General features: G+C 46.8%; 3 protein-coding genes across 6 annotated transcripts; 2 read left to right on the top strand and 1 right to left on the bottom strand.

The window, feature by feature from the left end:
• The first annotated feature begins 34 nt into the window (after positions 1–34).
• On the top strand, positions 35–6,597 carry LOC103986558 (uncharacterized). Of its 4 annotated transcripts, XM_065155068.1 has the most exons (6): positions 35–293; positions 1,963–2,172; positions 2,745–2,798; positions 2,939–3,806; positions 3,892–4,018; positions 6,460–6,597. In XM_065155068.1, exons 1-4 carry the CDS (start codon positions 198–200, stop codon positions 2,942–2,944), a joined length of 366 nt encoding a protein of 121 aa, XP_065011140.1. In that variant the 5' UTR covers positions 35–197; the 3' UTR covers positions 2,945–3,806; positions 3,892–4,018; positions 6,460–6,597. The 4 variants fall into 4 exon arrangements, 1 of the variants encoding a protein (XP_065011140.1); XR_010497363.1 differs by having other exon boundaries at positions 39–293; positions 1,963–3,797; XR_010497361.1 differs by lacking the exon at positions 6,460–6,597 and adding an exon at positions 5,756–6,100 and having other exon boundaries at positions 40–293; positions 1,963–3,806.
• A 2,308-nt stretch (positions 6,598–8,905) lies between these two features.
• Positions 8,906–10,014, top strand: LOC135641589 (ethylene-responsive transcription factor 4-like). Its single transcript, XM_065157067.1, has one exon. It carries the CDS (start codon positions 8,980–8,982, stop codon positions 9,697–9,699), a length of 720 nt encoding a protein of 239 aa, XP_065013139.1. The 5' UTR covers positions 8,906–8,979; the 3' UTR covers positions 9,700–10,014.
• Positions 10,015–11,342: 1,328 nt separating this feature from the next.
• LOC103986556 (ethylene-responsive transcription factor 12-like) lies at positions 11,343–12,618 on the bottom strand. Its single transcript, XM_009404573.3, has one exon. It carries the CDS (start codon positions 12,020–12,022, stop codon positions 11,504–11,506), a length of 519 nt encoding a protein of 172 aa, XP_009402848.2. The 5' UTR covers positions 12,023–12,618; the 3' UTR covers positions 11,343–11,503.
• Between the last annotated feature and the right edge of the window lie 67 nt (positions 12,619–12,685).

Genomic DNA, 12,685 nt, shown 5'->3' with positions numbered 1-12,685 from the left:
GATTTGAATCGATCCGATTAATTATTTCATCCTACTTTTTACATTCTGCTGTCTGACTTCCGCTCTCATAAAATTTCACCTAAAAGAGAAAAAACGAAAATTAAACTCCTTACAAGTCCTGTTAAAATCACCTTGTTGCCTTCGCCTCAACAGTGTCGTCGTTTCGTCCGTCGTCGTCGCCACTGTAGCAGTTGGGGATGCCCAAGAGAGGAAAGGCGATGGTGAATTGGGGGAGGAGGAAGAGGCGGCGATGCAGGTGGGAAGCGCTTATTTATCTGAACCAGACCAAGATGGTTTGTTCTTTTACCGATCTGTTATCTTTACTATTAAAGTTTATATTGTACTTGTGCTAAGTGTGTTACGAATTCGTTTCTTCTTCTTCTTCTTAATTACTGCTCCTTGGCCTGTCTTTATCTTTTTTATGTTATCATTTGTTAGGGTTTACAGATTAAAGAGTTAGCGTTCAAATTGGTAGGCACGGTGGCAGATGCAAACCCTAACTGGGGCTGCAGGGCAGAAATATGGTTTGGGATGAACTCTTGGACCAAGGATTTATCTTTGCTATGTTAGCATTTTGTTAGGCTTTACAGATTAAAGAGTTAGCATTCAAATGGTAGGCACGGTGGCAGATGCAAACCCTAACTGGGGCTGTAGGGGCACAAATCTGGTTTGGGATGAATTTTTGGACCAATCGGGTTTTCGTAACTGGTCTGAATTATGCCGTACCGATACACCGGGCTTACGTTGGTATCACCGGGAAAAATAAATTACATACTCATTGGTATGACCTAGATGGTCCGGTGCTGGTTGTCGATTGGACCAGATATCAGTTGGTACGTACTGGTCCAACCGGTCTTTGATCCCTTATTCTGAACTTGTATAGGTGCTTGTTGTCATTATTATCTGTGCTTCTATAGGTGCACCCCTGTAAACAAGTTTGACTTGACGTAAGTAACCAAAATATCTTTGGTTTCGGATAATTATAAATCAGATCAGAAGTTATTCCATGTATCAACTCTTACATATCCAAAATATCTTCTCATCTTGCCATCTACTTCTACTGATCTTACTATTGCTGCTGAATGTTAGTAATTTGAAATGGGTTGATAAATATGCCAAGGTAGCTTTTTTTTTTAATGTGCCTATAACATGTAATCAATTTTCTTAAAATACATTATTAAAAAGTATAAAATTCACCTTTTTCTCATTAGGAGCCAAGAAACCACAATAATCTCAGTTAAGTTTGAAAATTCTATATTTTCTCTCTTGGGAGTTGGTTTCTTGTTTGTAGTTAGTCCCGTTGATGATGATTGGTGGTTCTTCATCATTGTGAATTTCCCGTTCTTTCATCTAGATATTAGCAAAAAGCAGGGAGCTAAAGTCAGTTTCTTTCAGCCCCGAGCAATCATACATCAATTCAATGAATTTTTGTGTCAAAGATGTTGAGGATGACAACCTTGACAACAATTGTCCATCTCGGTCACAAAACAAAATGACATCTGGAATAAGTGATGAAGATGGCAGGTACGGACTGGATGAACACCATTTTCCACTTTGAAATAGGTTTCCGATCCCTGATTATTCTTAGCAGTATAATGTTGAAGCTCATGGTAGTGGTTTCTGTTGACACTGTTACTGTCATGGATATTAAATTTATTAATGTCCATGAGGACAATTCTGCTGCAAAGAACATGAAGACTGATTCTAGTAGTAAGAAATCTGATTATTACATGGAAAAGGAAGCATCAGATGTTTCACACTAAAAATGTTCGTCTCCAGAGAAATTGAATGTATTATGGTTGGGGATAATGCTATTTGTAATGCCTACTCCTTATGACCCTATTTAGAACTCATAGTTCACAATATGTTAGGTTGTTTCTATATACATCTTTCGTTTGCTTTTTCTATTTCAGGTTATCTGCATATCATATAATCATGTTATAATCCATTCTTCTTTTTCAGCCACAAAGGGGACTAAGGAGCTCATTACCTGGCACCGAGCATGAGAGTGTGAACAAAAAAGGCCTGCAGTTATATGCAATTTTTTTTGCTAGTGTTTGGTGCATCAAGGAAAATTCTTGTAAGTTTCTTCACGAGAAAGATGGGGTTGGCTGCACTTGTCAAGTTGCCAAGGAAGATTGGGCTACTAGTGGAGATTTCATTGATTGCAAGGTATCAGAATATCTTTCGCTGTGGAATTTCGTCTTAAAGATTAGTTGGAGGAAAACTTGCCAGTAGCATCCACGTAATTACCAGGTTCACCAGAAAAGTTTGAAAAAATAAGTGTATCTGCTTCACTTGGCTTGATAGACTTATCAAATGTGGAGAATTCAAGAAAATCAAATCTTCTTTTACAGAGGTCCCTTATCCGGACCTGTGGTGGGGAGATCCATGGACTAGCTCAGTTTAGGAATGATGATAACTTGCTTGCATCAAAGAACTCTTCTAAAGAACATTTTCAAGTTGATGTTTCATGCGGCAATAGGACATCTTATTCTGCAGTTGATAAGTCAAAGCAGAGGATGTTGATCCAAGAAGAAAACCAAAGAACTTATGGGCTAATACATTGTCTTGATTCTATCAATGGTAGTCACTCAGATAGTAGTTAATTTCTATCAAGACAGTACTCAAATGAAGGAAATATATACAAAAAAAATGACTGGTGTAGAGTTCAAGAACTTTGCCTTTCACAAAATACCTGTTATCTTCAGGATCTAATTATTTCTCTGGTGGATCATCTGCAGCCCCCAATGTCTATAAGGATATCAACAACACCTATTCTTTTGGAAAAAGTCCAGGTAACAGCAAAGTCATTTTCCACTTGATGATTCCTATAGTTCTGGTTTAACTAGTTCTGTCAGTTTTAGCTTTGACAATTCTCTTCATTCATTTTGGAGTACACCACGAATGGAATTGCTTCATTTATTTTCTGAAGCAGGGATAATGTTAACTTATGTCTCTCCACCATTTGGTGCTGACCATGGTGATACCCATGGAACATCAAACGTTGGTTGAGGATTTGGTGGTGCTACATCTGGACAGCAAAATATTGCTGGGAATACTTTTAACCTTTTCTGAGCAAAAACCAGAACTTGAAAAAAATACTTGGGAGCCTTCTGTACCTTTTCATCACCAGTGATTAAATCATCCTCTGAAAGCCAATATGATCCACTTGTTGACAGCATTGGACCTCCCAAAGTGGGGATTTTAACTTCAGTTTCTCCAAGAGTGATTATGAAAACTATGTCAAGTCAACATGTTCTTGGTGATCATATACTAGGTTATATTGCTTCAGGGTATAATGTCAAGAAGTCTTTGAACTCTTCCGATCCAGGATATGAAGGCATGCTAGGTAAATCATGGCATGAATATTGTGGCTATTTTAATGGAATGGCTCCTCCTGATCGTACAACTGTTGATGAGGAAGGTCAGACAGACCTTAGTAGTAATACAAATCTTTCATACTGCTTTGGTGGATTTTGTGAAGGAAGAGTAGACAAAGGAGAAGACAAAGGAGAATACAAATCTTTCATACAAATCTTGACGAGGAAGAGTAGACAAAGGAGAAGACGTTAAGGAATCAAAAGCAGTGAAAATTTTTCATACTGCTTTGGTGGATTTTGTGAAGGAATTGCTAAAGACAATTTGGAAGGAGGGTCACTCGAGTAGGGATGCTCATAAAATGATAGTCAAGAAGGCAGCTGAAAAGGTTCTAAATGCATTGCAACCCCATCATGTCCCAATTGATAGAGTTGATAAAGGATCATCTTTCGGCATCCAAACCAAATCTTTAAAAGGTTATGGAGGTCAGTTTCCCTAATTTGGATTGCAAAATTCTACTTCTTCACGGTATTCCTCAAGTTTCAACGTGTTCAACTATTTTACTTGCAGGGTTATGTAATCAATCTCTGTAGGACTTCAGTTTTGCACACAAATATCTGCTCATGGATCTAACCTAAATGTTTGGTGGGCCTACTTAAAACTACTTCGTAAAAAGTTCTCCAAGATTATTGGCATGGTAAGCTTAACATATTTCACCGTGTGTTAATTACTTAAGTTCTCTGATGGATTCTCAAATTTGTGGGTTTAGTTGATTAATGTTAATCATAGCGGGTGATAATTTTAAAAGTTTATATTAGATGCTGACTTTGTTATCTAGACAATGGCCTAGAAGATGGTAGGTAATGACAGCCTTGTTTCTAGGGATAAATGATGTCAAATGGTAGGCATGATCGAGATGTTGTTATTCTATCTAAAAGTTCAAAAAAATTATTCATACGACTGTCATCTATACTATAGATTCTATAGCCTCCGAGTAGAATATCTCATACTTCTGTTAGCATTATTGTTTTTATGATGGAGTCAGTATTCTAATTTACTCCTTGACTGACATCAATAACATATCTTGTTCAAGAAAAAAAAGAAAAAAATTATCTTTGTTTTTTTATTAGTACTTTTAGATATAGTTTTTGCGATTTTATTTTCAATTGGCTTTGATGATAACACCTAAAACTACTATGTGGTAACCATCTGCTTTTCTGCTCATGTAAAAAAGATTACTAAGTAGTGGGTAAGTAACTACTAAGTGCTGGCTAAGTAGACCTTCCATGGGAATGACTTGGGTACTGCTACAGGTTCAAAGAAAGAGGCCTAGAAGATAATCATACTTGGCCATAAAGTTAGTGACTTGTTTTTTTCTGTTTATCTGTGTTTTGCAACAAAAGCAACAACACTGTAAGGCCTAACTTGTAGTCATTCATCAAGCGTCAATTTCTCCTAGATGCTTCTTTCAGTTGGAGTACATAGGCGGTAGAAGCAGAACCAGTTTTCTCCATCGATCTAGTGGTCCCAGCAGATCTTTTAGTTTCAATGCCGATGTATACAGCTGAAGCTTTGGAGTAAAGCATTTAGCGAAGGCAATGTTATAAAAGGTCGTCACAAAATGTGGGCGGTCACCTCATAGCACACATGGTATGTGAAAGCATATGATGCTGCATGTTTTTCAATTAGAAAAATTCAAAGTATTTGATTGGGTATAAATCAAGATAAGATCAAGCATAGATTGGTATTGGTCAATTGTATTCATGTAAAAGAAACATACATTTTTAGTGATCCGAAAACTTATTTAAGTGTCAAATTATAAGAAAGAAGTTTGAAAAGATAATTGTTATATTATTATGAGGGCATGCCGGTACCATAAAAAATTATGTTATCCTTTAAAGATGGATAAATAATAGATTATTTACTAACCATGAGAAGATGGTTAAATAATTGTTATCCTTTACTAACCATGAGAAGATAGAGAAATGTGAGACCTAATGGGAGGCTTTTGCTCGGGGGTCTTAGTGAAAGCTAATTCCGGAAGTTACGAAGAATTCTTCGTATATTTCAATTAGTATCCTTGAGAAGAAAAATATTGGTATACACTGACATGATCACCTAGTATCCATGTGACTTTGGATTGGTACTGTAATATCTAATATGGATATGTATTTATTATACTTGGTCCCTCCATCATATAACATTCAGGATTGCTGTGCATCCAACTGATGGTTGTTAACCCTCACATCCAAAGTGCAGGACATGAAGGTCCACCACAGAAAAGCCACATGGAAAGAACATTTGAGCACCTATAACTTGCTGTGAATGGATTTCAATGTCTTGAGCTATCTATTTGCTTGCCTAAGAATTTTTGAACAGTTTGTTTTTCATTTCGTTGACCGACTCGTTCACCCTTTCGTTACCACTTGCCTAGGAATCTTCCAAAAAAGGTCCTTTTCCATTCAATTGACCGACTGCAACCTAGCCTTAGCAATCGTCCCAATTAAACCACCTTGGTGTTCTCCATCGTCAACAACAGCAGTGCAAGATTGACGAGGATGGCTTCCAGAAGAGTGCATTGGGAAGGTTTGGAAGAGGCCAACACCAGAGAGTGGTTGATCACCCAGCTAGAGAAACCACTAAAGTAGAAAAGAATGTTTCTTTCTCTCTCTCTCTTTTTTTTTTGTTTGTTTGTCTGGACATGTTTTAGTGCATGTATATGACTAATACATCAATGAGAAGGATGCTCAGAGAGGATTTCTCTGGGCAGGTTAGGCCACTTTATTGTCTGTGATTGTCACTGTCCATGACTCTAAGCTGCATCTGCCTTAGAACTGTCTTCGATGGATTTGCACTATATGCTATATCCTCACATGTAGACATTTGCTTCTACGAGGGAAGTAAATATGTTAAATGTTTTAAAAATGAACAGATGAATAATAATGATTTTGCATTGTGTGATTATGGTGTCATATTTGCTTGGTAAAGAAAAAAAAAAAAACAAAATGGAAGTTAATTGATGAGAATCAAGATGAGGGGAACTCCTGTATCTCATCAATTTCTCTTTAGCTGCAAGCCTACTTCTGTATTTGCCTTGTCAAGGCATGCCATGTCATGATTTCTTTTTTCTGTATCCAGGTGCAAGCCTGTCACTGGATAGCATTTCTTCTGTTAGTGATGGGGAGATATCATCTTGGTTTTTGTTACAGCTGAGCCCAGAACATGAACTACTCTCCGCAGCAGCAGCAGCAGCAGCTAACAGCAACTCGGGTTTGAATCCTGCAACTATACGAGCTTTTTGTTTTGGTGCATCTTCCATCTCCAAATTCCATGCATATTATTATTCTCTGCCTTGCAATTTTTGTTGTTCAATCTGCAATTTCCATTTCTTCAGTCATCTTTTTGTTCTGGATCTTATGTCTTTCCATTCTGTCGACTAGCCACATTTCTAGCCCGCTTTCGCCTACCCTTTCGAATGGTTCTAAATGCTAGTAGATTGCGAATGGTTCTAAATGCTAGAAAATAAAAATTGCCTGATACTAGTGTAAATATCGAACTGTGTACAGTTGATTTCCTGTGCTGTTAGTATCATGTTTTTATCAAATTTATTCATAAAATAATGTAGGAAAAACCATAATTTAGGAGAGAGAGAAGGGTAAGGAACCTAATTTTCTTTCCTGTTTATAGGAAGCAACCAAACAGTCACAAACTCATCAAATGCAGCGTGCAAGCCACCTGTAGTATCGTAGAACCGAACCAAAAAGAATCCAGTTTGACACACTACCAAGCCACCTCTGGCTGTGTTTGGAGTGTACCCATACGAATGCCTCTACCATCTCCGCCCGGGAATGCCCGGCGTGCCCACTCTTGGACGTCGCACGCATTGACCCACCCCTGTCATGTTTGGACCACATGCCGAGGGCGTGGTCCATGTTTTCCGTTATACGTAGCACCTGCCACGCCGGTCCCATTCCATTAGCTAGCTGCTTGGTAAATGAATTAGATTCCCTGAATCCGAAATGGAAGGCTGTGGTCCTCGCCCCCTTGTCTCAAGGCGTACATTTCTGGTGGGATTCAACTCCACTGCATCAATACAACATTAAGTCTTTAATCTCCATCAGGGCGGCTCCACCTAACACGTGGGCCCCTTCCATTGGTGAATATCTTGCTTCATTAGAAGTCAGCCCATTCTTAGAGGGCAGGGCAGGGCAGGGCAGAGCAGAGCTAGAAATCTTCTCACTAGTGGGGAGACATCGACAGCAAACCAGATGGGGGAAAACAAAATTCAAATCAGAGGTCTGTCACCCGAACGACCTATCGGAACCTATCGCTATATAAATGGCACGAATTGTATCTACACTAAAGTGACTTTTGCGTCACAAAAGGGAGGGAGGGGTGGGGCGGTCGTCCTCCGGCACCGCATGCGTGCGGTACGGTACATGAGAGGATCGGAATTCAAATCAATGGTCCATCACAGACAACGACGACCACGCAGTATGATCCGTGTGATGGTTGTCTGTCGATCGCATCACATCACATCGACCCACTTACGTAGATTGTGTGCAATAATGTCCGTCCGCATATACGTTGCGAGCGACGCGCCCCACCGCACCCGCCACCGCCAGCTACCCCCCCCAACACACCAGAAATCAATTGGCGGCACGTAAAGCCGTTCACACTCGCTGCTGCGCCTTGCGCGTCAAGCAATCCTTCCCTCCTACCCCCGTCGCCACCCGCTTCTCTCTTTATTGCTTGCCGTGTGATTCTTGCATACGTCTGCATTATCCCCACCCACCGTGTCGTCTGGGCCGTCCGTTCTACGGACGGCAAGATCGAGTCCGTCCGCTCCCGATCGACTCTTGGACGCGTGGCGGTATCTCGCCGCCCCCGTCGTAGTTGAGCGTCGGTACCAAGGAGCTGTCCGGTTAGCGTCCGTCCGTCGTGTGCGGTCGTACAAACACTCGGCCACGAGGAGTGCGGCCCATTGGTGCAGGACAGTGGGCGCCGACGTCAGAGGAGCGTGACCCGGCTCTGCTATCCGAGTACCGCAGCGAGGAAGCGGTCGATGCCGACAGATGGTGCGGGCCCGGACGAGGGGAGCAGCCGCGGTGACGCCGTAATCGCCGCCGTTCCTTCTGTCCGTAGTCGGCAGAGGCAACCAGCCGTTGCCTGTTTAACGGCTGTCAGTTAACGGAACGGATTGGCAGCAAAGCCGCTCACCGTGTCCTGACTGGGGTACCTCTCGTCGCGCCACGTATCTCCTCATCAAAATCCACGAAAACACCATTAAATAGGCCACCGACCCAAAGCACACGAATACCCGGGTAAGGCCATTTCGGACCGCGGGTCCCACGGATCTCGCGAAAAAGCGGTGAGGAACTTGGGGTTGTTAGTCTGGGTGGAGGTGTGTGTGGGAGGGGTGGGTTTGTGGGTGACGGGTGGGGGCGGCGCGCGGAGGACAGTCAAATCTCTCGTTGACTGGCCGAATCGTTCTGTTTCTCCGCTGCACCGTCCAAATCTCGCTGTAAATTGATGTGTGCACGCTATCCACCCGAGCTATAAAGTGTTTTTGTTGGAACGAAAAGGCCGAGCAATAAGAAAACAGAGAAAGTAGAGAGAGAAGACGGACTCCTTGCTGTGGCGCTACGAGAGAACCCGATGGCCGGCGGCGGTGGGAGGGCTGGCGGTGGAGGAAGAGCAGGGGGGAAGGAGACCCATTACCGAGGGGTGAGGAAGCGGCCTTGGGGGAGGTACGCGGCGGAGATACGGGACCCGGGGAAGAAGAGCCGGGTCTGGCTCGGGACCTTTGACACGGCCGAGGAGGCCGCGCGGGCATACGATGCCGCCGCCCGGCAGTTTCGTGGATCCAAGGCCAAGACCAACTTCCCCCACCCGGAGGCGTACACGAGGCCGGGCCCGGCCGGAGTCGTCGCGATCGCGACCCCGGCGGCGGGTGGCGGCAGCCCCAGCAGCCAGAGCAGCACGGTGGAGTCCTCCAGCCGCGAGGTGCCGCCACTCGCGATCCCTCTCCCGCCCTCGCTCGACTTCGATCTCCTCCGCCGCCGCGTCGCGCGGTTCCCATTCCAGCCCTACCCGGCGGTCGCCGCCCCAGCCATGCCGGCATCCCGCCCGTGCTGCCTCTTCGACACGATCGTCGGATCCGAGAAGGCGTCGGCGGCGGTGTCGATGAACCGCCGCCGCTTTTGCCCGCCCATGATCATCGCCGATATGCACGCTCCAACGGCCAGCGGCGTTTTGAGCGATTCCGACTCCTCCTCCGTCGCCGACGTGCGCCTCAAGCACCGCTTCCGGGGGCCGCACAAGATGCTGACGCTCGATTTAGATCTCAACCTGCCCCCTCCACCCGAGATCGCCTGATGTGCTTTCCTTGTCGCTCCATGCCTCATCCCACGCCTAGCTAAAACAGTTCTCTGATCGCCACTGTCCACGATCAAGAAGAGGCCGTAGCAGTTCGTTTTTTACGTCTATGTATCCCTCGGAAGACCAAAGCGGCGGTGTTGGAGAGAGAGATTTGTACAATAGTAAACCCTTAATTTCTTGGCTTTCCCCTTAGCTTGTTCTTGGTTTTTCCACTGAGGAGAAGGGTGTCATCAGTTCAGAGATTCCTATCTCGGTGTTGTTATCTCGCTCTCTCTTGTCCATTATGTTTACTATTGAAGAACAATTTATTAATGCTTTTGGTGTTATTATTATCGACGTCCACCGAGGAGGAAGAGCGTGGGTGCCTCTGTGTTAGCCGGCAGGCCTCTTGTCCCTTTCTTCGTCCGACCTCTTCCCATTCCTTTTTCTCGCACGACCTTTTTTGCCTTTATTTTAAATATTTATCATCGCCTACCATTTCACCTACCTAGTGGTTAAAGGTAGAGCCCCGTGGGGCCGCGATTAAACCCAATCAGCCGGCGGGTAAGACGGTGGGCAATTGTTTGAAGGGGGGGATGCAGGAGAAGGGTAACTGATCGTAGTAAGCGTGTTGACGACGCCTGTCCCCGGATCTACGAGCGGGGCCAGGACTGGCCGACCGACGTCCGTCGTCCTTCTGGTCCAAAAAGCGATCGCAACCCATCCCGGCCCGGTCTCCTCCCACTGGTACGGGGCGGCTACTGCTTGTGGAGGGGCCACAGCGGGCGGGTCGCTGGGCAGCGCACCGGAGAAACAGAAGAAGAAGAAGAAGAAGAAGAAAGAGATGGGTTTGGTCCACTTGATTTGCGCCGGAGAGGTGTGGTGGGGGTCCAACGGGAGGTCGGCAGGCTGGGGGCCGCGGGGGAGGGTGGCAGGGTCCCCGCGTGCACTTACTCCAGGTTCACGCGCGGTGCCCCTCGCGCCCCGCTGCCTGGGTTTGTCGGGTCCTGGTGGACAGTCGGCACGCGCGCCACGGCCCGACCGACGCGCGTTTCTCCCAGCCGACTCCGTCCGAAGGAGATGAGGGCCCGGCTTGACCCCAAGTAAAAGGTTGTAGTTCCGGAGCCCCCGCCGGGGATTGGGCCCGCGTTTTGCTACGTGAGCGGTGATGCAGGTTGTCAATCAATATGGCACCATCTTCTGCTCCCTGCCTGTCACTACGGGCCACGGCAATAGGCGATGACACCCACCCTTGGACGGATGGGCAGAGCTGAAACAATTAAGTGCCCTCTCCTTTCTTTGCTTCTTTTCCTCTGCATCACGGGCAACGGAGGACCCACTCGAGCTGCCGAGGCTTGTCCTAAAGAAAGAGAGAACGCAAGGGGAACATCGAAGGAGGTGCATTAACTGCACCACCCTGCGGCCGCCGCACAAGTCTACCGTCCGCCGCTTCGCTGCCTTCTTTTCATTGAGAAGTCCAAAGCACGCGCGCGCACACACACACATGCTAATGCGAACAACTGGACGTCCAAGACAATTATGAAATGAATAAAATAATAGTCCCAAAGCGTCGTGCTTTCCGCCATGAACGATCGTGTCTCGAGCTCAGCGGCCTCCGTTATCAGTGGCAGCCTTTCTTTCGTAGCATGCAGCGTGGAGGAAAGAAATTGTTCGAAAAGAAGGTCTCTAATTACACGGTCGTCTGATCTTACATCTAAACAGAGATATGATTCCAGCGCAAGAGGTAGACGGGGGAAAACAACTTTCAGGAGGAGAGATGAGCAAAGAGTAGACGGAAGAGAACAGTAGTTAAAATAGCTGCTCAACCAATCAGCAGTGACGATGCCGGCGGCGGCTCGTTGAGATCGAGAAGCAAATCCCTCCCGACGTCCCGGAAGATGGAGGCCGAGGACGACGCCGGCGTGTCTGGAGCTGCCGCGTTCCTCGCTTCCGGTGACGGAGTCTTGGCGGGGTCATAGAGTGCGAAACTGCCTAGGACTAGCGCCGTCGACGGCGGGGGTGGCGGAGAGGGAGGAACGGCCTGCGGTGGCGCGGGGACGAGCCAGCAGTGGCACGGGAGGTTGAGGTCGAGAGTGGCGGAAGGCGGGAGGTGCAGCGGCGGAGGGGCCGAGGTGTGGTGGTAGGGGAAGTTGGTCTTGGCCTTTGCGCCGCGCAGGGAGCGGGCGGCGCGATCGTAGGCGAGCGCGGCCTCCTCGGGGGTGTCGAACGTGCCGAGCCACACCCGGGTCTTCTTCCACGGGTCCCTTATCTCCGCCGCGTACCGCCCCCACGGCCTCTTCCGGACCCCTCTGTAATGATGCCCGTCTCCTCTCGATCCCATGTCGATTCTCCCTCTCTCGCTCTCTCTCTCTATTCCGTATCTTCTAGCCAAAGAGACCGAGGAGGACGGGAGAGGAGGCGTGCTACTCTCCTTCAAAGAGACAACGAAAGAAAATGAGAGCGAGCCGCCGTCTGATTTGACGTGTCGCAGAGGGCGTCATGTGACTACTATTCTCGCCAACGCTCTCACACTACCAGCCACCGAATCCTGACGTCAGCCCTATACGCCTCTGCAGCCCTCTTCCCTCATGTACGGACTGTCGACGGCGCCTGACATGATTAATTTTTAGTCACCACCTTTCTCTCTCTCCGTCCCGTCGCTGCCCACGCACAGCAAGTCTCGCTGAGCGTAGATAAAGCGGAAGGAATAAAGCCAGCAGGAGAGAGAGACAGAGGGCGAGTTATAGCAGAAGAAAGAACGCAGTCGGGCCATCGGGCGGCGGCGTGTCGAGCGGTGGGTGGAGGGAGAGGTGGGGCGCTGCTGCCGCCTCTGACATCCCCACGTGGAGCGCATCGCTGCCGTGTCGTGGGGCGGGGAACAGCACGGTCACATGACGAGTGTGCGCGCGTGCACCCTCCTCCCGTCCGCGCGAACGCAGTTAGGCGCGAGAGAGAGAGAGAGAGAGAGAGATGGAGGTGGCGTTTTAACGACTCGCGGCAATGG

The sequence above is a fragment of the Musa acuminata genome, chromosome BXJ3-6 (genome assembly GCF_036884655.1).
Source record: "Musa acuminata AAA Group cultivar baxijiao chromosome BXJ3-6, Cavendish_Baxijiao_AAA, whole genome shotgun sequence".
Classification (NCBI taxonomy): Eukaryota; Viridiplantae; Streptophyta; class Magnoliopsida; order Zingiberales; family Musaceae; genus Musa; species Musa acuminata.
The sequence above is the reverse complement of the archived record's forward strand: the minus strand, read 5'-3'. Positions and strand labels throughout refer to the sequence as shown.

What these genes read in the sequence shown, in the direction of transcription:
- LOC103986558 (XM_065155068.1), top strand. Translation starts at nt 198, where the DNA reads ATGCCCAAGAGAGGAAAGGCGATGGTGAATTGGGGGAGGAGGAAGAGG. An exon ending in ATCTGAACCAGACCAAGATG is followed by an intron (nt 294 to 1,962) that starts GTTTGTTCTTTT and finishes CTTCTTTTTCAG; the next exon opens with CCACAAAGGGGACTAAGGAG. An exon ending in GAGATTTCATTGATTGCAAG is followed by an intron (nt 2,173 to 2,744) that starts GTATCAGAATAT and finishes GATCATCTGCAG; the next exon opens with CCCCCAATGTCTATAAGGAT.
- LOC135641589 (XM_065157067.1), top strand. Translation starts at nt 8,980, where the DNA reads ATGGCCGGCGGCGGTGGGAGGGCTGGCGGTGGAGGAAGAGCAGGGGGG.
- LOC103986556 (XM_009404573.3), bottom strand. Translation starts at nt 12,022, where the DNA reads ATGGGATCGAGAGGAGACGGGCATCATTACAGAGGGGTCCGGAAGAGG.